Genomic DNA, 25,612 nt, shown 5'->3' on the forward strand with positions numbered 1-25,612 from the left:
TATTCTATCTCTTTTATCAAATCCTGAGAAAAAAATGGTACAGGTTGAGAGTTCAAAAGCCCAGGAGCTCTCAAAGCCCTTAAGTACAGCTCTGGAGGACACATCACAAGGTGCAAAAATCAACCCATGAACAAATGATTTAAGATGGAATGGAAAAAGTATAGAGCTGGGAAAATCATCATGCTAATTTCTACGATTAATGTGAACTGTTGTACACCCTAAATAACATTAATGCAGCATCTGTTTTTTTAATTACCTGAGGCTGTGTTAATGTTTTAACCCACTTCCTGTGGCTAGCATTATATGCTTGTGCTAATTCGTGCACACATTACAAAACAAAAGAAGAATAAATATGCACATTAGAGGAGGTAAAAAAAAAAAAAAAAAAAAAAAGAAGAAGATGATTCTAGTAAGAAAAGGTTATAAGAAGAGGTTATATTGTAAGGTTTTCTTTCCTCTCATTAAAGGCCTGTTCACATATAAGACTATAATGGTAACTATAACAATAAAATTTTAATAATCATTCTAAATTAATTAAAATAGCAGAGTTCACACCACAGCTATAATGATAATGAAACAGATCAATGATATCTTTGGAATCACTTTTAGAGCAACTTTCTCCAGGTGATGAATGAAAAAAAATATTGACAGCTAATTAGAATCCATAAAAAGGTTGAGCAATTAAAGTGTCAGACAAGTGTGGTTACGCTTTCCTTATTACAGAGCAATTATACATTTAAGTAATGAGTAATACTAGTTAATAAGATGTACTTAATAAAGGGTGAGGGTTTGGTTTAGGGTTAGCTGTATGTAATTATGCAAAGACACTGTAAAATAAAGTGTTACCATAAGTGCTTATAATAAACAGAATATTATTATCTGTTGGTGTGGATGCTAATATAGTTATTGATACAGTTGTCTTTATCGTTATCATTCTTGGTGGGACCCTTAATTCTATGAGAATAGGGAACCACAGCCATAATGATAATAACACAGAGGAACTACATCATTGTAAGCACTAAAGATAAAAAAACATTCACAGCCAATCAGAATCCACCCAACTAAAAAGCAATTAAAGTGGCAGACAACATACCAGGCATGCGCTCATAATGCAGAATGTTATCATCTGTTGGTGAGGATGCTAATACTTGTCGTTATTGTCATTCTTGGTGTAAAAAGGCTTGTCAAACCTAGAACTTTTAATTCATTCATTCCTTTATTTAACCAGGTTAAAAACTCATTTAGATACAAAATCTCTGGTAACACTTTATTTTACAGTGCCGCAGTTACACGTTACTACATGTACTTATTATAGTAATAACAGTAAATTATGCATAATTACAAGTAACTAACCCTAAACCAAACCCTAACTCTAACTTTAACTCTATAGTAAGTACATGTAGTTAATTATTAATAGTACTCAGTACTTATTTGAGTAATTACACTGTAACTACGGCACTGTAAAAATAAAGTGTAACGAAATCTCTTTTACAAGAGTAACCTGGCCAAGATGGCAGCAACAAATAACATCAACAAAAATAATAACCGCAATTCACAATACACTACAATACAACCAGGAATCACAACAACAATTTACCAAAGGATAAAACAGAAACATAATTAAATTCATTTAGTGACGGGGGCATGGACAAGTATTTTGCAGTATTTTGTAGATCATTCCAAGCAACAGAAGTAGGCCTACTTAAGAAGTAAACACAAATTTGTATTGGATAAGTTGATTGACAAGTAAGGAGTTAAACCACTGATGGACTTATAAATAAAACAATACCACCGCATAACCAGAGGTGGTAACCCAGCTTTGTCATATAACATACAATGATGTATTTGATAACTACAACCAGTTATAAAACGTAAAGCACTGTTTTTTTTGTTGTTGTTGTTTTTTATGTTATACCAGAACATTCCTATAAAGCAGTTTACCATTGGTTCTATTTCTAAAGTAGAACCCTAATCAGGGTTTTTCCTAAATTGAAAAATTTTAGAATTTTTGTCCCGCCAAAGCCTTATTTGATCAGTTGTGGTTTATGCTGCCTTCACGTGCTATCGGAAATTTGATAATTCCCACTTCTTAAGTTGTGATTACGAGCTCATTGCATTCGAAATGGGAGGGCGTTCATGTGTGATTTTTACCTAGGAAACTCGTATTTACGATATTCTGAGAGCACGTGAAGGCAGCATTATGAGTGTTGCAGATGACTGCTGCGCACATAGGGTGCATGTTAACTGACGGAGAGAACGAACGGAGTGCTCCTCCCTCGTGCGCGCGCACCCTCTCTGTCTTCAATTGAAACGATCATTAATTTTACACGATACACGGTATTGCGTAAACCCTTAAACTCATCAGAATCATCACTGGACCTTACAAAGACATCAGTACAGTAATAGGTGATCTTTTGTCCTTAGATAACCAGTTACTTAGAAAGAATTACAAGTTCACCCAGTCATTTTGTCTTGTCAGTTGAGCTGATACAGTTGCTGTTCCTCCTCCCACTCCATCAGACTTTCTTCAGTCGCTCTGTGGCACGAGCTTAGCCATCCAGATCTCCTGAGTGCTGTCTGGAAATCACTTTTGATGTTCAAAACTATGATGCGTGAAACTATAAAGGCCTACGAAGTAATTAAGAAGCTTTTCACTTGTGGAGCTATAAATGCCATGCTTGTGTTTACCCCAGGGGACCAAGTAAACCTGAATGCATCTTGACAAATGCAAGGGTGGAAAGCAATTCAAAGTCATTTGATGAAAAACGTCAGGGAAATATAACCAGCCTTCCGCTTTTTATTTTGCCTGCTTTATTAGTTTCATAGCGCTTTTTGAAACTCTATTCCAATGTCTGTCAAAGTGTCTGGGAACTCGGGATGAAAATAAGACAATGAAGCACATTTAATTTACAATACATTTAGACTTGGCTTTCTTCTAATATCTAAATCTAAGGGATTGAGGCCGCCCAGGGATTGGGACTGAGAGGCCTATTGATTACACTGCATGGTGGTCTGTATGTGCACAGTTTGTTCTTGCTGTTCCCTCCTTTCATACGCCACCTCTACACCTGCCACCTCATAAATGTCAAACCCAGTCCGTTCGCCTCTAAGACATTCTGCTATTGATTTCTTTCCTTCATTTCTCGGCTCAAAAGAGGCTGCCATGACCTTATTCCTTCTTCTATCAATGCAATGCACGTATGCCTCTATAAAATCTCTTTTACTGAGCAGGAATGTTGTGAGATTTTACCAGACGGCTTATGGACTTCCCCTCTCGGCTTTAAACCTCAGTTTACAAGACATACTCCCTCTATTAATGTATTTCATGCAATATTATTAGACCTGAACACGGATGGGATCAAGTCCCTCAAAGACTACAACTCTGAGTTTTACTGGCAGAGGAAAAAAAGAGGCAATTTTCAAAAACAGGAATTGTGTGAAAGGGTAGTACAGACAACATTTCAAAGAATGCTGAATGTGTTTTTGTACATATAATTAAATTAAATGGGGCTTAAAACAACACGGGACCTCACTTTAACACTTTATTTTGATTGTCCATATTAGACATTCTATTGATAAGTAATGTTGCAACTACATGTTAACTAACTCTCATTAGAGTATTAGTAGACTGTCTGCTTACTATCTGCTAATACTTTATTTTGATGGTCCCCCAACAGACATTCTACCAGAGATGTTCACAAGTCTTTCATCTGAGGTCCAAGTCAAGTCTTTAAGCTAGAGTCAGAGTCAAGCCTGAAGTCTTTATCTTTATAAGATTGATAAAACATAGTGCTATGTTTAAAAGCAAGATTTTTTTTCATGTTTTAACAGGCTGGCAATCCAGAGGAGCCATGCAGTGACACCTATAGCCTAATAGTTAGCTATGTATTTTAATGTGAATAACCTTTGTGGATGCGATGTCTCATAAAATTTGATGTTGTCGTTCCAGTGTCTTTAATTGTTTTCCCACATTCTTTGCATCTTGCCGATCTGACATGTTAATAAGCCCGAATGTGAGAACATATGGCACGGTGGTTGCTGTTATGTTTCATGGGATTCTTATGACATTTCAGAGTTTACGCGCAATACACGGATATACTTTATCAAATTCCATGACAAGGGTCTGATCTACCATGACACCTAGGGAAATATATGTGACACAGACAATCTAAAACAATTCAAATAAAACACAAATTCTTTCTTTATGATATCAGTAGTTAAGGATAAAAGGCCTGAGTTGTTTTTTTTAAATATTCACAAGTCCTTTTTGTTGAGTCAAGTCAAGTCTGAAGACATTTCAGGTCGAGTCCAAGTCAAGTCTGAAGTCGATTAAAATGTGACCCAAGTCTGAGTCACTAACTCGAGTGCCTATCTCTGTATTCTATTGACTATAAGTAACTTTGCAAGTACATGTCAACTTATTATATTAACCCTAACCCCTTATTCTGCTAACCCTTACCCTACCCTTACCCCTAAAAGTCTACTAATACCCAACTAATACTGTCATGAGAGTCTGTTGACATGTAGGTGCAATGTTACTTATGGTCAACTGAATGCCTAAAGGGGACCATCAAAATAAAGTGTAACCAAATAAATACATTTATACAGAAAAGATTTATTTGATCAAAAGTAACAGTAAATACATTTGTAATGTTGCAAAAGACTTTTTTTCTAGTTTAAATAAATGTGGCTCTTTTTAAAGGGTTAATTCACCCAAATGTTCACCCATGTCGTTCTACACAAGTAAGACCTTCATTCATCTTCAGAACACAGATTAAGATATTGTTGATGAAATCCAATGGCTCAGTGAGGCCTCTATAGACAGCAATGCCATTGAATTTCTCAAGATCCAGAAAGGTACTTAAAACATATATTTAAAACAGTTCATGTGAGTTCAGTGGTTCAATCTTAATATTATAAAGTGACGAGAAAACTTTTTGTGCGCCCAAAAAACAAAATAATGACTTTTCAACGATATCTAGTGATGGCTGATTTCAAAACACTGCTTCGAATCTTCTGTTTCGAATCAGTGATTCGGATCGCGTGTCAAAATGCCAAACTGCTGAAATCACGTGATTTTCTGGATCTTGAGAAGTTTGATGGCATTGCTGTCTATTGAGGCCTCACTGAGCCTTCGGATTTCGTCAAAAATATCTTAATTTGTGTTCCGAAGATGAACGAAGGTCTTATGGGCGTAGAACGACATGAGGGTGAGTAATAAATGACATTATTTTCATTTTTGGAACTAACCCTTTAACATTCTATTGCTCAAAGAATCCTGAAAAAATGTATCTCAGTTTCCACAAAAATATTAAGCAGCATTACTATTTTCATCATTAATAATATTAAAAAATACTGATCACCAATTAAGCACATTAGAATAAAAAAAACTGTGCAGAAAAATATTTTATTCCATTTTGTGTTGACACATAAAGAAGTGGGAAAAACAGTTTATGTGAGGATGTCACAAAAGCTTCAAAGAGCTTTCACTGAATACTATATCACTTATCAAGAAAGCACAACCTCTCTTTCTCACCTCTCTAACTTTGTCATCTTGCTCTCTGTCCCTTCTGTATAATTAAAAAAAAAAACATGAACACTAATTTTTTTTTTTTTTTTCCTACAGTTTTGTGCTTACACCATCTGATGTTTCACAATATGTAATAATTAACAGAATTTTTCTGGCTAATTTTCAGGATAGTCTGTGAACATTTGTCATCCGCATTCTCAAGTTATTTGTATTCAAACTTTTGTGGTTTTATTCACCATTATTTAATGAGGAAACATTTTTTCTGGAAATGAATAAGCATATTATTTATTAAGGATGATACTAGATCCTTCACCTACCGAAAAACATCCTTAATTTGCAACCATGTGAACAGAAACAGATTTCAACTGCTTTTAATCAGTCAGTCAGTCGTCTGACACAATCTTACCATGCCAAATTTTTACAGCAATAGGACAGATGATAAGAGTGGTGGTATGGTCAGAAAAGTGCTCGCCACCATCCCATAAGCCCAGGTGGTGCCACGCTCCCCAAATCCTCCAGGATCTGAGATCAATATCCAATCAAAGCGTTCAGGCCCTAAAGCAAATGTGCACTCAGGCGGCAATCCTCCCAGCTATGCACATATGCAGCTAAAGTGGGAAACAAATAATAAAAAAGAATGCGAGACAGGAACACATCAGGCCGAGAACAAAAAAACATTAGTTAGGGATATTAATATCCACCTTTTTGTTCAGACAAGCCTCTCCGGTATATTTTAAAATAGGCAAGACTAGGAGGCAGCTGGTACCTGACACTAAAGAAACTCCAGTCTTTCCTCTAGTTCTTATCTTCACACAGCCCGTCACACTGAATAGTGACTGGTAATAGTAATAGATAGAAAGAGGGGCGGCACCTGCAGGACATGGAAGACTTGGTCGTGATGCGGAAATCATGGACTAGAGGATTAGAAGCGTCAAAAGCTGTTCTCTCCACGGTGTTTTGCAACTAGCATCTGAAATGACACTTTAAGAAAGTGTCACTATTCTGCTTCTTAGGCGACAGTAAGTCACTGACAGCTAATTCGATTCAGAGAGACACTTGGTCCTTAATCCTGAGACTTAACATTCACACATCTACATTAGCACCTACAATCCTCTGCATGCGATTCAACAGTCGATTTCAATTATAAAAAGAAAAAAGAAAAGAAAAAAAGAAACATAGCAACATACCATACATATATAAATTATTGTTTCAATCTCTATTAGAGATCTGACATAGAGGTTGAAACCAACAGTGATAGTCGCTATTGTTGTCATAATATTTGCATACACTTTTTTCTTATTTCTATATATTTGCACATTGTATCATAATTAGTCTTCTCTTTCATGTATTTATTACTATGGCCATATTTACTCGTCAAAGATGTTGAATTGTCTGTTGACTGTAAAACCAAAAGAAAAAAAAAAGAAGTGTTTTTCTACTGAAAATAAGCTTCTTTTTTTGGACTCCAAGGCAATATTTGTCTAAGGCAATATTCAATAGTCCTCTTATCTAAGCTGATATAGGTATTCTGTTTTAATAAAAATAAAGAAACTAAAAAATATGTTTCATGTTGTACACTTTATTTTTAGTCTATTTTTAGTCTAAAATAGATACAGTTCATGAAGCCTTTAAGTGTGGTCTCATTTGGAAGCAGACACTTGACAGTTTGTCGTCAAGTTGAAAATAATTATTGTTATAAAGAAAACTAGTTATAAAGAGCTTAAATGTATTTTGAATTTATTACAAATTTATTTATGAAATATATTTATGAAAAAAAAAAAATTGGCCTTTTTGCAGTCTAGAAACCCAATGTAGATAAAGCCACATGTCTTATAATGTTCTATTTCAAATCTGAAGATGATTACTCTTAAACTCTGAGTTTAATTAAACATTTTTTTAAGACCATGTAATGTGAATTTATTCAGAGGAGACTATAAAATGTAATTGATATATTTTCTCTTTTGTTTCGTGGTGCAAACTGCCCCATTGATGTTCTGTGCGTCTCCTGCACACATTCACACCTCTCCAGCCGAGATATGGCTCTAATTATTATTCTTTTGTCTTTATTATATTTACTAATGCCTTTACAATCACACTTTTAAATTCTAATTTCAAACTTCTCACTTCACCTTCTTTGACTTTGTATCAAATGGCCTTCATAAAACAATCACTCCTGGTAAGGTGCATAAGTGCTAGCTAGCATGTTAGCTTAGCACAGCATCAAAACATCACAAGGGTTAACAGGTTTATTACAACAACATTTAAAGGGTTAGTTAGTTAGATTAAGATATTGTTGATGAAATCCAATGTCTCAGTGAGGCCTCTATTGAGAGCAAAGCCATTGAAACTCTCAAGATCGAGAAAGGTACTAAAAACATATTTGAAACAGTTCATGTGAGTTCAGTGGTTCTATCTTAATATTATAAAGCGCCAAGAATACTTTTTGTGCACCAAAAAAAAAAAAAAAAACCTAAGAATATATAGTGATGTGCCGATTTCAAAACACTGCTTCAGAGCTTTACGAATCGAATCAGTGGATCGGAGCACCAAAGTCACATGATTTCAGCCATTTGATAGGAGATCCGAATCACTAATTCGAAACAAACGATTCATAAAGCTTTGAAACTTCATGAAGCAGTGTTTTGAAATCGGCCTATAGCTAGATATTGTTGAAAAGTCATTATTTTGTTTTTTTGATGCACAAAAAGTATTCTTGTCGCTTTATAATATTAAGACAGAACCACTGAACTCACATGAACTGTTTCAAATATGTTTTTAGTACCTTTATGGATCTTGAGAGTTTCAATGGCTTTGCTCTCAATAGAGGCCTCACTGAGCCATCGGATTTCATCAACAATATCTTAATTTGTGTTCCGAAGATGAACAAAGGTCTTACGGGTGTAGAACGAAGTGAGGGTGAGTAATAAATGACATTATTTTCATTTTTGGGTGAACTGACCCTTTAAGTAATTTAAGACTTTTTGGGGACCCAAGTTTGCCAATGCCCCTCATTGAGAACCACTGCACTAAATTAGTTCTATATCATCAGATATTAAATAATTAGAAGCCGGTTATCTTTATGTTAAACCCCTGACTTGTGTTTCAGACACACCTAGGGAAAGCAAAGTGGACATCAATCCTTCCTACACTGGACAAACTATGGCTGTACTTCAGTAACTAGCTTCAGAAGATGCTACATTTACCTTATTACTGCCCTGCCATGATAACAAGATTACTCCCTGCTTTAGATCAAACACATCTAGAAAAGAAAAAAAAAAAATAGCAATGTTATTTACGAACGCTATGTTCTCGGAACCCACTGTTCGCCTTCAATTTTTTTCCAAAGAGCTTTAAAAGCCAGCGCTTCTAAAACAATTATCTCATCTGGAAATGTACCAGCAGAAGAGTGAAAGGAAGATAACCAGTCCTGGAGCTCTGGGAGTCCCGGGGCTTTAAAATAGCATCGGCCATCAAAGACAAGGGACAACGAGACAGGGAGATGGGCCGAGATTGGTTTTCTTGTGTCTTGCACGCTCTGTCTGCTTCTATTCCTCACTGGGAGAAGTAACAGAAAGAGTGAGGGACAGATAATCAAGTGCGGGCATGCAGAGAGCTGGTGGATTGTGGGTAGAGGAAAGAGCAGAAGCTCTTTAATAGATTAGAAGCGCTCATGTAGCGGAACCCCTACAGGGAGCCCACGGCCAACCCGCCACTCATGTCTGGGGCAGCTCCCTGTCCTTTCACAGGGCCCTGAAACTCCAAGAGTGTCTTCGCCATTTGCATCGCAACCCCCAGGACTGTAAACAAGCAAAGAGGCGAGAGTGAATGAGAGAATAAAGGGGGAAAAAAATCCATTTGAATGGCACGTAATGATGCAATTTAGCTTTGAAATGATGCAGGCTAGCACACTGAGTTCAAGAGCGCTGATGTGATTTACACTGAATTCATGAAATATATTCAAATGATGTTTGGAGGGTATCGAATCATAAACTCAAGGAGACTCTTCTGGAAAATCCAGCTTATGTTGGTAGCTGTGTTTTGAAACATGCTAACTGGTTTCTGGCTAATTCAAGCTCCTTGTGAGCTAGGTTTTGGAACATGGTACCCTTGTTGACGAGGCAGTGACCAGCTTGTACTGTATCTGCTAACAACCAGCTTGGTTTAGCTGAGTCATTTTTAATTGAGGGGCAAATGAGGCATTATGTACATTAATGTACATTAATCTAAAAATGCTATCCAGTAAAATGGATAAGCTTAACATTTAGATTTTTAAATAATTGTAATGAAATACTGAATTGCTCATGTCTGGAGGCTATATTTTTTATGATAGATTCAAGGCTAAAATGTTATATATACAGTATATATTATATACAATATAGTTCATTATCAAAATATCTGTCTTAGCGAGTATTCACGCAAACATTATCTGTTATGTCTTAGATCTGTGTGGTACAGTAGGTCTTAATATATAGGCTGTCTGTTTCATTAATGTTAATCAAACAATTGTTGTATCATGGGAAAAAAAGTTGAATATATATTTTTCCTATAGATATTTGGTTCTGACTTGGTTTGTGCCAAATTTGGTGTTATTACCAGAGATTTTAAGGTATGGTTGCTAGGTGATTTTGTTTTGGAACCTTCAGAAAACTTTAACTCGATTTTTCTCAAAATTGACTTTGCTGACTCTAATAACTTCAAACAGGTTTAGCTCAGTTCCAACAAATCATACATCATTTTGAAGGTTTTTTTTTTAAATAGAGAATGTGTAAATAATAACTAATTTTTGAAAATTTGCTCATTGTGACTCATTTTGCCAACACAGGTCACATATATCTGATAGAGTAGTTCGCGTCCATAAACTCCCCCAAAGCTTGTATACAGTCCTATTCCTCTTCCTGGGTCTACATTTCATTTGATAACGTTAGGCAATTTTGATTTATATGCCGTTTAATGTTTGATGATTGCGTTATTTTACATGTGCATAAGTTATGCTTTTATCCCTTGTTTCTGCTTTTTCTTCACCTGTGTTTTGATCCAGAGATTCTGTATTCTTACAGAAGATGTGTAATAGCGCCCCCTACTGTATAACAGTGAAAACATGGAGTGCCGGAAAATTCTGTCAATAGCGGTGAAGTTTCATAAATTCCTGAAAATTCCATCAATGGTGAGGAAAGAGTTAAAGGAAGAAAATAATAATATAATAACTTCTGCATTGCACAAATTTCATCCACAGTCCAGAATACAAATGTGCACACAATCACAAATTAAAATGGCCCAGCTTCTAAGTGGCTTGGACCAGCTAGAAACCAGCTACTGTGTTCCAAAACACAAGCTTAAGCTTCATATTTCCAGCATTTGGAAAAGTGATACTTTTAAGGTAATACATTTGACTCATAGACTAAAAATAGAAGAAATCTAAAGAGAGATGAATAGTTCAGTGGTAATTTGCAAATTTTGCATTTGAGAGCGCATCATGAAGTGAAACATAAACTAAGTAAACTCTCCTACTCTATCGCATTCTGAGTGACAGCTAATCCAGCTGTGATTGTGTGGGATGCAGATGCCGCCCTGAACACCTGTGTCATCCCTCATGGGGTATATTTGTGTAAAACAGACGGAAAGGAACTCTCATGTGAAAAAGACAGCTGCAACCTGGGACAAAACCACACAGCAGGTGAGAGTGAATAAACAAGTCAGGTGACAAGCAATATCACTTGCATTCATGCCAATGTACTGTACTGATTTGGCTACAGGTAATCAGAGCCGTGTTGCTATTCTGAATTAATAGTGTGATATTGCTTTAATACAACAGTTCATATAATATATACGTAGATATATAGATTAAATGTACTGACAGCCAGTCGGGGGAAGAGCATGTATGAACAAAATGACAATATAATGTTATTCTAAATATCTGCACGTTTTGGAATGTCACTCAGCAAATCAAATTCGAGGACTAGAACTAAATATTGTATACAGCCACAAAAGTGTTCAATAACTGATTTATCCATTTCTTTCTTGGTCTAAAACTGGAGTTTTACTTCAACACAAACAATTCAGAGCATAGTTCAGTATTAGTCCATAATATGGCAGTCAGCATGGGATTGATCGACAGATAATGAGGCATTGTGGGATTGAAAAGCCGGTCTGCAGCAGGGAGCAGGGGTCATCCTGTGAGAGCTCTGTGAGGGAGACATTGGTGCTGGGAAATCCTAATGGCACAGACATCATGCCATTATGCTACAAATTACCTGCCGGCATTAGTGTCACCCTCAGCCCAATCATTTTCTAGCCAAGATCAATCCGAGCTGGGGTCTAGCCGGCCCTCCTCGGGGGCCTGTCCTGGCAATTAGCTATTGATTTTTTTAGCCTTTTATTTTCTGAGGCCGACGCTCCGCCAGCCCCATGCCACTTTCTCAGAGCTGCCACATCAGGCCGGAGGCTGCGACACAGCTGAGATGGCGAACGGTCCTGTCAGAAGGTGAGAATATACAGGCAGAGCAGCAGGTAGTCACCAACCTCTGCCACAGAGCTGGACATCACTGATTACACTGTGCTGAATGGGTCAGTGATGTTGACAGACCACCTGAGCTATGGCACAACCCACACAATTATACCTCAGTGCTAGTTGTATCTTTAAGCCATCCATCCATCCATCTTAGCTGATAAGGCTACATTATTTATGTGTTTAAAAACAAGAGGGACGAGTCAAATTTATTTTCCGTAGTAATCAACACAATGCCAACTATGCTGTGGATACATCTTAACTTGTATTGAACCTGGAACACTCCTTTGAGCTGCTGAAAATCACAGGTGCAATGAAGAAGCCAGGAAGCCTTTTGTACTTCAAAAATAGAAAAACCAAAGAGCAGACAAGAGGAAAGGCAACTGAGAAATGAAGATATTTTCCCCAACAAAAATAGCCTGTAGAAACAGAGAGAGAGGGAAACGAAAGAGAGAAAGAGAGAGAGTGAATAAAAGCCTGCCAGAAGTCTAACTGTTTGCTCAGTTATCACCACACACAGAAATGTCAGAGTGCTGCTGTGTTTCCCCCTATAGGCAACTGTCCTCCCAATTCAGAACAAAATAAACATTTCAAACGACACGCAAAAGTGTGAGAAGGGAGGTGGGGAGGAGCCTGCGGAGAAAGAGAGAAAGAATGATACGTTCAAGCCATATGTTCATTACTACCGCCATCAACACTGGACCAATTTACTTTCCTAATGGCATTCCTGGTCATTTTGGCAACATTTATACAACAAACACATATACAAACAGGTGGGACTATCAGATTGGGACTCTAAAACTGATCGAATGTCTGTATGAGATTGCAGAAATCAAGTCCCTTTGCTATTTTTGTGTCAACCACAGTAAATGTAACAACAGTAACAGTAATTGGAGTAAACATAAAAGATTATTCAATTTCGGTACAATAGGAAAAACCTGTGCTTCCACCAAAACCGCACTTTTCGATTCTTCAAAAAGCTTACGCTGTACTTCCTACGCCTTCCCTATTTAACTTACGGAAAAAATGGAACTGGCGCTGCGTTCGTTCCATAAGTTGAATAGGGAAGACGTAGGTTTTGGCGGAGGCACTTGGAAGGCGATCATTTGTTTATATAAAGCATATACATTTACATTTTTTTCGAAAATGACAGATCGTTTCGCTAGATAAGACCCTTATGTGAGTAAATTATCAAGAAAATTTTATTTGAAAGTGAACTAAAACTTTAACTTCTGCCTCAATAAACCCCTAATTGCTGCTTATTAGTTAGTAAGGTTGTTAAGTTTAGGTATTGGGTAGGATTAAGGGATGTAGAATACAGTCATGCAGAATAAGGCATTAAAATGTGCTAATAAACTAATAAACAGCCAATATTCTTCTAATATGCTTGCTAATAAGCAACTAGTTCATAGTGAGAATTGGCCCCTTAACTAAATTGTTACCGAAAAAAGCAACAAATCCACAATGCTAGGTTTCTTTTCATTTATTTTGAACAGACAGTAGTGCAAATTACAGTTTGTTCCATCTAGCGGTATTTAGTCCCCCTGAGGTAGTTGGTACAGTACAGCCTCCTATAGTGTATTAAGCACTAACAGTAAACAGAATGCACTCTTGCATAGGTCATATTTTTTTGCAGGGCTGATAAAAAACAAAAGGTATTTGGTCACAATCAGCTACAAAACTGAAAAGTATCTTGTGTTATAAAAGTATAAAATAAACAGAATATTGAAAAATAAAACCTGTGTATGAGGAGTGTTACAATTTGCTCCACTTAAACTTAAAGTCCAACCCTCCAATACTTAATTTTCCACGTTCCGCTCTTTTTCGCGCACAGTTGAGAGCGTGAGCCTTTCAACGTATACTCCTTTGTCCGTGAGCAGAGAAAGACACAGTCGACACGCGTGCATCTAGAGGACTTGTTTTCAAGCGGTCATTTGCACATGCGCTGTTCTTCTTCTGCTCTTTTTCTTGTTATGGCGGTTCGCAAACAGAGTAGCCGTGTTTCCATTACCCTTTTAATTGCGCAAACTGAAATTGCAAATTGAAAATACACCCAATTCGAATATTTCACAATGTTTCGCAAAACTGCAATGGAAACAATTTTTTTTTCACATTTACAGGTCACCTGGGGTACGTAAAAGTCAATCATTCTTTAAAGAGGGTACAGTATGTTTGGACAGAAGACGAGAGTTCTTCATTAAACTCATTAAAGACAAAAGTATTACGAGACTACTGGATTCAAAACAACAAAGAAATGCCACAATCTGAATTTATCAAGACCTCGAAACAGATAGGAGGGAGAAACACGCAGAAACACCTCATACGTGGCGTTCCCAAGTATAAAGGGCTTTCCTTGCCATTAATGCTTAACATGCCTACGTCTCCTTTGATTAAAAATAATGGCTAGTGCAGTGGATGGGATATACTGTACATAAACCTACCAACATCTGTTGCCATGATTTTTTAAATGATTATCACGAGAGGAAAAAAAGACGTTTTAGTCGCATAACATCGGTTAATGGAAACACTGTCATTTCGCAATAGTTTTTTATCAATATTCACAAAATATCGCTAAAGTTTTGCGCAAATCTGTATTGGAAACGGGGCTAGTGTTGCATTACCCTGCGTGCTCTTCTGGATTGGAGTGTTAATCGCCTGTGACTGACTGTATTCGTCGTCTAACTGCATGAACCAAACCGTGAGGTCCGTATACACTCTTTTTCATGATTTCACTTGGATGATGTCACCAATCGCTCTTGTTTTTCAAAACCTCCCTTCCAGCTATCTGTCATTTAGAGCCCACTGTTCATGATCCAAACATTTCCCAATGAATAAAGTCAAGTCTTGCCCTAAATTTTGCTTAAATGTCATTTCAATCAGTAGTTCATCTTGACTTAGCACTTTATAAGACTGCCAGAAGTAAACACGTGTACACACACGGATATAGTCACACAGCCTTGCGACTTGTTGAAAAGGCAGCATGCAGAAACCTTCACTAATCAGGCACCGTGCTGAGCCCTTTAATTTCTAACCTGTGCCAGCAGTCATGCTGATTAAAGCAGGCGGGGGGTAGGGGCAAAATATCTTAAACCCAAGACCCGAGTGGGAGGCCCGTGACTGTTGGTTCCAGTGCTGATTAATGTAGGCTTCTTTAAAATGCTCTCAATTCCCATTTTTCATTTCCTCTCCGGACACACACTGGCATACTCTTCTGCTTAACGGGGCCTTTGAAAAGAGGCGTTAAAAAGCAATACAGATTCATCCTTCCTTTGCCATGCGCTCAGGAGACATAGCGGAGGAGGCACGCTGTGCACATCTGCACCAGTACATACACAAGCCTAAAGAGGAGAGAGGAAGTCACTGAAGAAAAACCCCGGCCCCTGCAGCGCACACCTGCACCCACAATGCACTGCACACATGCTCCTTGAGTAGAGCACTGACAATGGCAATCTGAACAGGAACTCTGCACCTCTGAACAACTGGTCAGAACAAGACGCTATAAAAAATGTTAAAAGCAAATCATTTGATTAATATGAAAGATGATGAAACCCTAAAAAGCATCTCTTTTATTAGTGAATGGTTTGAGGCTTTTCAAATGATCAACTTAAAATTTATTCCATGGAAAATGGTTATAATTGAGAGGCAATAGACATTAAAATAGATCTACTCTCCATAAATTATACATCTTCCCCATTAAGGTATCTTAAAAGATGAGAGACATGGCAATGAAAATGTAGCATAGAATAAGAGCCAAAATATAAATTCATTTAAAAGAGGCACTCAGTCCTGATGGAAAGGAAGAGTATTTATAAAAAAATTTTTAGCTCTCTTCGCCACTAAGCTCTCTTCAGTTCCTTTGTTTTCTCACAATAAAAATACATATACAAAAAATATATATATAAATTATGTATAAATTAATATACACTCACCGGCCACTTTATTAGGTACAGTTTGCTAGTACCGGATTGGACCCCCTTTTGCCTTCAGGACTGCCTTAATTCTTCATGGCATAGATTCCTCAGAGATTTTGGCCCATATTGATATGATAGCATCACGAAGTTCCTGCAGATTTGTCGGCTGCACATGATGCGAATCTTTCGTTCCACCACATCCCAAAAGTGCTCTATTGGATTGAGATCTGGTGACTGTGGAGGCCATTTGAGTTTATTGAACTCATCAAGAAATCAGTTTGAGATGATTTGAGCTTTGTGACATGGTGTGTTATCCTGCTGGAAGTAGCCATCAGAAGATGGGTACACTGTGGTCATAAAGGGATAGACTTGGTTAGCAACAATAATCAGGTAGCCTGTTGCGTTTAAACCATAGACTATAAAAAAATATGGACGACGCACCTCCACTCTCTTCCATTGTAGAAAGAAGCCGCCAATGTCCCAATTAGACATGCCGATATTTGGAAATACGATATATCACAATAATGAATATGCACAATATTGTTATTGTGGGCTTCAAAATACCATGAATAATTATTATTACAAATTATTCATATTTTTATAATACATTTTAAGAATACTTTTCCCATCAACCGAATAAAATGCACAACACTGCTGTATGCTGCGTCAAAAGGACGTGCACTCAGATGTGCCCAACGTGCATGAGAAGCACATGGTGGAACGAGTGAAGGAGACACGCTAAATGAAAGTGCACGTTCACTTTCTGACAGCAGAGGGCGCTGATGGAACAGCAGAAATGCAGCGGTTACCCCAGAAATCCCATAAACAAAAGTCTGCGCAGTAGTGAACTCAGGACCAGATTCTGCACAGTAGTAAGCATGAAGTGGAGCTGCGGGCTATCAAGGCCCCGCCCACACACCCGCAGAGCCGTTTAGTACAGTTTACTGCAGAACAACTCATTATGTCAGTGTAAAATAAACAGTTATGCAAATGTAGAAAATAAAGTTAAAGTTCAAATCTCCTCCAGAAAATCCCTGAAAAAGTCTGTTGATGCCTCTGTTGATGACGCTTTGGCTTCACTTTTCAGGACTTGTGCGGCATGCTTGGTTTAAATGATGCTCAGTTGTTACTAAAAGGCCCAAAGTGTGCCAAGAAAATACCCACTACACCATTACACTACCAGCCTGAAACGTTGATACAAGGCAGGATGAATCCATGCCAAATTCTGACTCTACCATCTGAATGTCGCAGCAGAAATCGAGACCCAATTTTCTCTTGTCCAATTTTGGTGAGCCAGTGTGAATTGTAGCCTGTTTGCATTCAGAGATGCTCTTCTGCAGTCCTCGGTTATAACAAGCGGTTATTTGAGTTACTGTTGCCTTTATATCAGCTTGAACCAGTCTGACCATTCTCCTCTGACCTCTGGCATCAACAAGGCATTTTCACCCACAAAACCGCCACTCACTGGATATTTTCTCTTTTAAGGGCCATTTTCTGTAAACCCGAGAGATGGTTGTTCCCAGTAGATCAGCAGTTACTGAAATACTCTGACCAGCCCGTCTGGCATCAACAACCATGCCACGTTCAATAACAACCATGCCACGCTCACGCATTTATAATCAAAAAATAAATACATTATTTTTAAATGTATATGTAATGTATAAATACATTATAAAACTAATTGTTTTATAAACATGTTTCCCCCAAAAAATATATTACATAATAAATATAATAACATATAATTATATAAAAAAATGTATTATGTATTATTTATTTATTTATTAAATTTTTTTTAGTATTATTATACAAGAAAAAACATAGCTTTTCTATTTATACAAACACTTTCTGACTGAACAGTGTTTGGCCTGTGGGTGTTTATGTTCTCCCTGGTTGCATGAAGGTCTTAGTTTAATTTCATTAGGTCTTTCAGCCAAATTTCATTCCTCTTTTGGCGATTAGATAAACCCACTTTGCTTAACTAAGTTACAGCAACTCTGCAAGCGGGCGGAACGTGTCCCACTGTTAGGGACTCTCATCTCCTTCCGCCCTAACTCACTCCTGACTGAGCACACATTACCATTCATCGTGCTAAATGTATCTACAAGCAGGCACATTGTATTCGCCTACTCTACCTGGATCAGTTCATCCTGCCCTTATCACTGATGTTTGAGGCTGACGTCTATTTGTTTATGTTGTAATGAAAGCAGCGCAGCCCACTCTTCACAGAGAAAAGGATTTGATATGATCTCTCCCATCCTATTATGCTCGCCATGCTCATTGAGGTAGAGTTCACATGCTCGATAGAGAGTTTAATTGTTTGTTGTGTGCATTTTTGGTGAGTGTGTGGGTGATGAAGGTTCGCGAAATACCTCCTTTTTAACACACTAAAACCATGTTCCTTGTGTTTTGGGGTTTCCATGGTGACAGTCCACAAAAAACAAGTAAGTATAAAAAGGAAAGAGGCAAAGTGCAGTGATGGAATTGCTGAAGAATTGTGAGAAAAATGATGGAAGGAATGTGAAATAGAAGTGCAGTACTGGGGCCTCTGAGGACGGGGTTGTGTCTCAATGAATTTCTTATTTCTGGAGGGCAAGGGACTGAAGTAAGTGTCATGCAGTTTGTAAATGGTCCAATTCTTTTATGATTTATCAGACACATCATGAAAACAATGTAGCATTCTCTGGTGGCGAGATAAACGCAGGCTGCCATTTGTGAGGGATGTTCACGATTAACTCTACGAAGCTGTCTCTGTGGTGCACGGTGTGAACATACACGCTTGGAGATAATGTGTTTGCTCATTAGGGATGACTTGGAAAGTGTACTTTTTTAAAAATAAAACATGTAGTCTTTGCTTTATAGCTATGCAGAAAGGAAACAAAAGAAATCATGTGCAACCCTTTGCAAAGACTTTAGACACTATGATGTAAAATACATTATTTGTGTAACATTCTTGTTGCAGTATGATGATGAAATCTGTAAGACTTAATTGCTTTTTGAAAAAAAAGATTTTTACTTTTTCTGAAGAAAACAGTGATGTTCGCCAATGCAAAACTAGCTGCATTATTCAAGAATTTTGCTATGGTGTTTTGGGTGGTTTCTAGGCTTTAGCTAACAGGTTGCTATGTGGTTGATCTAAGTCAAAATGAATGAATTTATATATATATATATATATATATATATACAGTGGGTACGGAAAGTATTCAGACCCCCTTAAATTTTTCACTCTTTGTTATATTGCAGCCATTTGCTAAAATCATTTAAGTTCATTTTTTTTTCCTCATTAATGTACACACAGCACCCCATATTGACAGAAAAACACAGAATTGTTGACATTTTTGCAGATTTATTAAAAAAGAAAAACTGAAATATCACATGGTCCTAAGTATTCAGACCCTTTGCTGTGACACTCATATATTTAACTCAGGTGCTGTCCATTTCTTCTGATCATCCTTGAGATGGTTCTACACCTTCATTTGAGTCCAGCTGTGTTTGATTATACTGATTGGACTTGATAAGGAAAGCCACACACCTGTCTATATAAGACCTTACAGCTCACAGTGCATGTCAGAACAAATGAGAATCATGAGGTCAAAGGAACTGCCTGAAGAGCTCAGAGACAGAATTATGGCAAGGCACAGATCTGGCCAAGGTTACAAAAAAATTTCTGCTGCACTTAAGGTTCCTAAGAGCACAGTGGCCTCCATAATCCTTAAATGGAAGACGTTTGGGACGACCAGAACCCTTCTTAGAGCTAGTCGTCCGGCCAAACTGAGCTTCCAACAAGACAATGACCCTAAGCACACAGCTAAAATAACGAAGGAGTGGCTTCAACAACTCCGTGACTGTTCTTGAATGGCCCAGCCAGAGCCCTGACTTAAACCCAATTGAGCATCTCTGGAGAGACCTAAAAATGGCTGTCCACCAACGTTTACCATCCAACCTGACAGAACTGGAGAGGATCTGCAAGGAGGAATGGCAGAGGATCCCCAAATCCAGGTGTGAAAAACTTGTTGCATCTTTCCCAAAAAGACTCATGGCTGTATTAGATCAAAAGGATGCTTCTACTAAATACTGAGCAAAGGGTCTGAATACTTAGGACCATGTGATATTTCAGTTTTTCTTTTTTAATAAATCTGCAAAAATGTCAACAATTCTGTGTTTTTCTGTCAATATGGTGTGCTGCGTGTACATTAATGAGGGAAAAAAATGAACTTAAATGATTTTAGCAAATGGCTGCAATATAACAAAGAGTGAAAAATTTAAGGGGGTCTGAATACTTTCCGTACCCACTGTATATATATATATATGTATATATATATATATATATATATATATATATATATATATATATATATTATTTATTTATTTATTTGAAAGAAATGTCTTATGCTCACCAAGGCTGTATTTTTTTTTTTACCAAAAATACAGTAAAAACAATAATTTTGTGAAATATTATAATAATAAAAAAATTCTATTTATTTTAATATGTCTTTATACTTCTATATTATTTTAATATGTTTTAATATATATTTTTCCATGCCACAACTGCATTTATTTGAAATAGATTTTTTTGTAACATTGTAAAAGACTTTACTGTAATTTTTTGATCAATTTAATGCGTCCTTGCTGAATAAAGCCCTGGGTATACTTTTTCTTTTCTTTTTTTCTTTTTTACGCGTACGCTAGTGTACGTGCACAGTTAAACAAACAGCCAAAGTATACGTCAGTTGACTCGTACGCGTATACAGGCATTTGACGCATGCACAGTTTTGAGCAATCTCTCACCACAAGTTACAACCCATGTAAATATATTAGTATTTTTTCATGCTAGAGTTGTACAAGTGAGGGTACGTTCTAAACTCTTCGCACAATCTCTCGTCTATATAGGCCTCCATTGTCTGTAGCTTGCATGTGTTCCGGTCTGTTCTGTTTATGCAGTTTTTCTTTGACTACCTTGAGAATCTACGCCCCCAGGACACGGTTGCCACTTTGTGGATAAAATAATTACTGCAAAAAAAATTAAATGTGCATGTGTGACCTGCGCATACAAAGTATTATACAAAGCGGTTACAAAAATCTGCTGGTGCACGTACCGTACACACGTACTCTTCTGATGTGCATGTGCGACCTGCGCATACAAAGTATTATACAAAGCGGTTACAAAAATCTGCTGGTGCACGTACCGTACACACGTACTCTTCTGATGATGAAATTCATGCCACGCTGTACACTGACCCTCGCGTGTGCGTAAAAACTGAAGTATACTTTGGGCTTTAAAGTATTCATTTACGTACTCTCTCTATCACTCTCTCTCTCTCTCACACACACACACATTAGGTTTTGCTGTCTTTGTGGGGACTCTCCATAGACAATCACTTTTATACTGTACAAACCTACACTAAACCTACCCATCACAGAAAACCTTCTGAATTTTTACATTTTCAAATAAGCAACATTTTTGTACATCCCCTTGTGGGGACCACTGGCTGGTCCTCACAATTAAACCTGCACACACACACACACACACACACACACACGCACACACACACACACACACTTTGGTGGTTTCATGGCAACAATTCATTCACAACATTGTGAACGACACAAACCACGTTTATCTTTGTTGCAAATGAAACCTTGTTGAAAACCACTGACTTCGATATTGCTCAGGTCTCTATACTTCAATAAGTTTAGTTCTGCCAGATGAAAATCATAAGTTCGATAACATAGTCAAGTAACAGTACACGTTATTCAACAAGCCACACGATTTGAGATATCATTCATGTCTGAAGCACAAAAGCAGAATGAGTTTCTCCAAGCCATTAACCTTTAGTATGCACCTTAATAATGAAGATGCAAACACAACTAATGAAAAACAACAAGTTATAGTCCTTGTCTTGCACAGGCTGTGGTCCATCAAACTGAACCAAAGTTTTCTCTCCAATCACTATTATCAAAGATATTTAGACCCTTAGAAAACTCTGGTCTCAACTTTATTCTTCCGGTTCCCTAGAAACATTCATTTCAACCATAAGAACACAAACACTGTCATTTCAGGGTACAGTACCTGTGGGGGAGCCCTCCAGAACCTCCCCAGAGTAGCGTGGCTCCTTGAAGACTGGTCTGTTGTCATTCTGGTCAATAACAGACACGTCCAAGTCTACTGGTCCCTCTACCAACTTGCCACTTAGGTCAGTGGTGGATACCTGGAGCTATGGGAGAGAGAAAGACAAAAAAGGAAAAACTCAGCTGTTTCTGGCAGCAACTGTCTGTAAACAAAGTGTTTCTTCAGTTGCTTTCACTGTCAGGCAGTTGAGATTTCACATATGTGATGCGAGACGATTCACATCTTAAAGAGAAGCCTGAAGAAAACTTTAGATAGGTGACAAGATTTCTGTAAAAAGGAACATTAACATTTTGTGTTGTCAGCTGAAGAAATTCTAATTTTTCATATTTAAGAATAATCATGTATACAGAAAACAAGAAATAATATCCAGAGACGTTTTACATTTCACGTTGTTCCTTTTTCTTTCACCATTTGCTCACCAATGTGACACAGAAACTGGACACTTTTTATATAATTTACATACTATAAATATCCCCAGAACCACCATGAACAAATGTCATTTCCACATCAACTGAAATAACACATTTGTGGTGGAAATTAATTTTAAATCATTTTTAAATAAAATACACACATTTTTTATGATTAATTTCATACCTAGCATAGCTTTTTTCCTAAATACAAACAATTAAAGAATATTTATACATTTTTTACATCTTTGATAAAATTTGACTGAATCTGATGCACAATAAAAAATAAAAAAAAGTCTTTGTGTAACATATTTTCATTGTAGTAAGAAGATTAAATCTGTACGACTGAATTGTTTTTTCTGTGAAAATGTATATAAATAGTACCTACTGAAATGGCTGTTGATTACTGCTCATTTTATCTAGAATATCAAAGTCCTTAACAATACTTTTAGAGGTTTGTCATATTTTAATACGTTAAAGTGTGGATCTGCAATTGAAATGAAATCTGCACAATGAAGCATTTTGAAAAGATATAGTGTATAAACAAAAGACAAATTGCAATCTATAAATAAAAATGTTCATGCAATCAACCGCTGTGACATAAAAGTGACTATAACGGAAGAAACACCAACACATGTGCGAAACAAACAACTAATCCCTTCTAAAGTACTGTCATGACCGTTATTTCATTTAGCTAAAACAAGACTAATCCTACTGTTCGGTAGCCTGTGTCTCTCATAGTTAGTGATGAAAAATACTTTGGATGGTACAAAAAAAAAAGATTAAAAAAAAGCCATGGTCTTTAGGATTGCCTCATGGGTAATGGCTACCTATGTTGCCTGTGGTCAGCAATTATTGAAGGACCTGAGTGGAGATGAGTGTTTGTCTGTGATTGCGGCTGATCTGCGGTATGAGAGCCTATCTGCTGTAATGGTGCTGAGGAGAAGAGATACAGAGGAAGAACAGACTACTAGCTCTCAGAAATACACACATTTTTTGATTAAAATGCACTGCTTCTTGCTTGTCTGAAGATAAAACTGGCTTATATACTGAATATTCATGACATATTTGTGATTAATCAAAAGCAATGTTTGATTAAGTATAACTTTAGTGCAATTTTTATTTTACCATTAAGTAAAGACTGTGACATTAGACTGGTTTTTCAATCCGTCCCTGTCCTGCAAGCATGAGGGCATTAAGGCAGAAATATATCACTGAAATTTGGTGATGCTAGTGCTACAGAAATGACTCAAATTACAACTCAGGCAAGTGTGACTCTTGCAGAATCAGATAAAACTACTCATTTAAATTAATTGATTCAGTTTTGAATCAGAGCTTTGAATTGATTCATTCAAATGAAAAGTTTGAAGATTTGTTTGCATCACTAAAAAAAAAAAGTGTAAGGGTGGACCGCCTACAGGGGTTCAGGCTGTAGGGTGGCCGAATGGCTAAAGAAACGTTATCAGCAAGATGGTAGAAAACTGTACATTTCTTGTCTATTACCACCCACTGCAACTTATACCAACGACGGAAATAAGCGCAGTTATAATAGTAAAATATGTGGGAGAGCGTTGCTATAGTGTGATGATATTGTATTGCAATAGGGAGCATATTAATGTTAATACTAAATCAAAACTAGTTTGCACATCATTTGTAATTGAAAGGGTTTAACGACAATATCTGATTATGGTTACACTTAAAATAGTTACAAAAGAGATGTATGAGATGATAAAATCATATACCATTAATTGCATCCAGCATGTATGTAAAAAGTTACCTGAGAGGTAGAGAGAGAGAGTGAGAGATGAAGAGAGAGAAGGCCAGAGAGTGCCCAAGAAAAGAGGCAGAGAATAAAAAGAGGCAGAGCAACAGTTACAATCTTCTTTTATCCCTTCCTTGACCATGTGACTGAAACCCAAATATGAGATATTCAAACTGACCAATCAGGAAAAAACTTCCCCCACTGTGCTAAAGGTTCGTAAGACCCCCAATGTATATACATTTTGGCCTACAGGGCTTGATCACTATCAACACCTTTGAGCCTTCCAAACGGCCCTTGTAGCAAGAGAGAGGGGGTTGAAACAGTAAAGCAAATGTCTTTGTTCATTTTAAAATATCTTTTAGATATTTTCAATCTTACAAAAGTTTCCAAAGCTCAAAGGCAGCATTTTACAAGTTTTAAAATGTCACAGTAAATACATATAAACTGAAGGTAAAGTTACATATTATTTAGGGTTATAGGGTTATATTGCTTACAGTATTACTACAGTAGTCAACATTTGAAGTGGATCAAAAAAGTTCATCAAAGTTGTCCTAAGAACTAAGTTGTCCTAAGAAGAAGGTTTTTGGACAACTTTGATGAAAGGTTTTGATCCACTTCAAATGTTGACTACTATATATTACAAAAGATTATCTATTTAAATGTAAGCTGTATTAAATGAAATGCTTTTCTTTTTAACTTTCTAAAAGAATCCTATTATTATTTCACTTCACTGTTTTCAACATTAATAGTGGGAAATGATTTCTGAAGGATGATCATGTGACACTGAAAACTTTGAAAGTTTCCTCCCTAAGAAGCTTCTGAAAATGTAGCTTTGCTATCACGGGAATATATCACATTTTAAAATATAACAAAATAGAAAACAGTTATTTTAAATTGTAATAAGATTTCACAGTATTACTAATTTTACTGTATATTTGTTCAAGTAAACTCAGCCTTGGTGAGATTACCATATTGTTATATTGTTGCTTATAAATTATTAAATGAAATTATTAAATACAATCCATCTTTCATTTAGTTTTAAACAGTAAACAGCATGCCTGAATTACTTTTACTGATTTTACTGCATATTATACTTTATCATTTTAAGTTATTTTACTTCTTACAATAAATATTTTGAATCTATATTGAAATAAATATAATCAAAACACTGAAAAATACTGACAAATCATTTCTGTGATGAGCCCAATCCATATATCTTTGGCTAAATTCAGTGTTTTTAAAGTCAATTTTCAGGTTCTATGTGAATACAGACTGCTGTGATTGGACTTAAAGGGACAGTTCACCCAAAAATAAAAAAAATGTCATCATTTTCTCACCTTCATGTCATTCCAAACCTGTATAACTCACTT

At 36.8% G+C, this 25,612-nt stretch overlaps 1 protein-coding gene across 1 annotated transcript in view; it reads right to left on the reverse strand.

Moving 5' to 3' along the window:
- Positions 1-25,612, reverse strand: part of cdh13 (cadherin 13, H-cadherin (heart)) — a 355,078-nt gene that overhangs the window by 128,295 nt on the left and 201,171 nt on the right. Inside the window, exon 6 of the mRNA XM_051869540.1 lies at positions 22,014-22,158. Coding sequence (XP_051725500.1) covers positions 22,014-22,158 — 145 coding nt within the window. The remainder of the gene's footprint in view (positions 1-22,013; positions 22,159-25,612) is intronic.

This window comes from Ctenopharyngodon idella, chromosome 18 (assembly GCF_019924925.1).
Source record: "Ctenopharyngodon idella isolate HZGC_01 chromosome 18, HZGC01, whole genome shotgun sequence".
In the NCBI taxonomy this organism is placed as follows: Eukaryota; Metazoa; Chordata; class Actinopteri; order Cypriniformes; family Xenocyprididae; genus Ctenopharyngodon; species Ctenopharyngodon idella.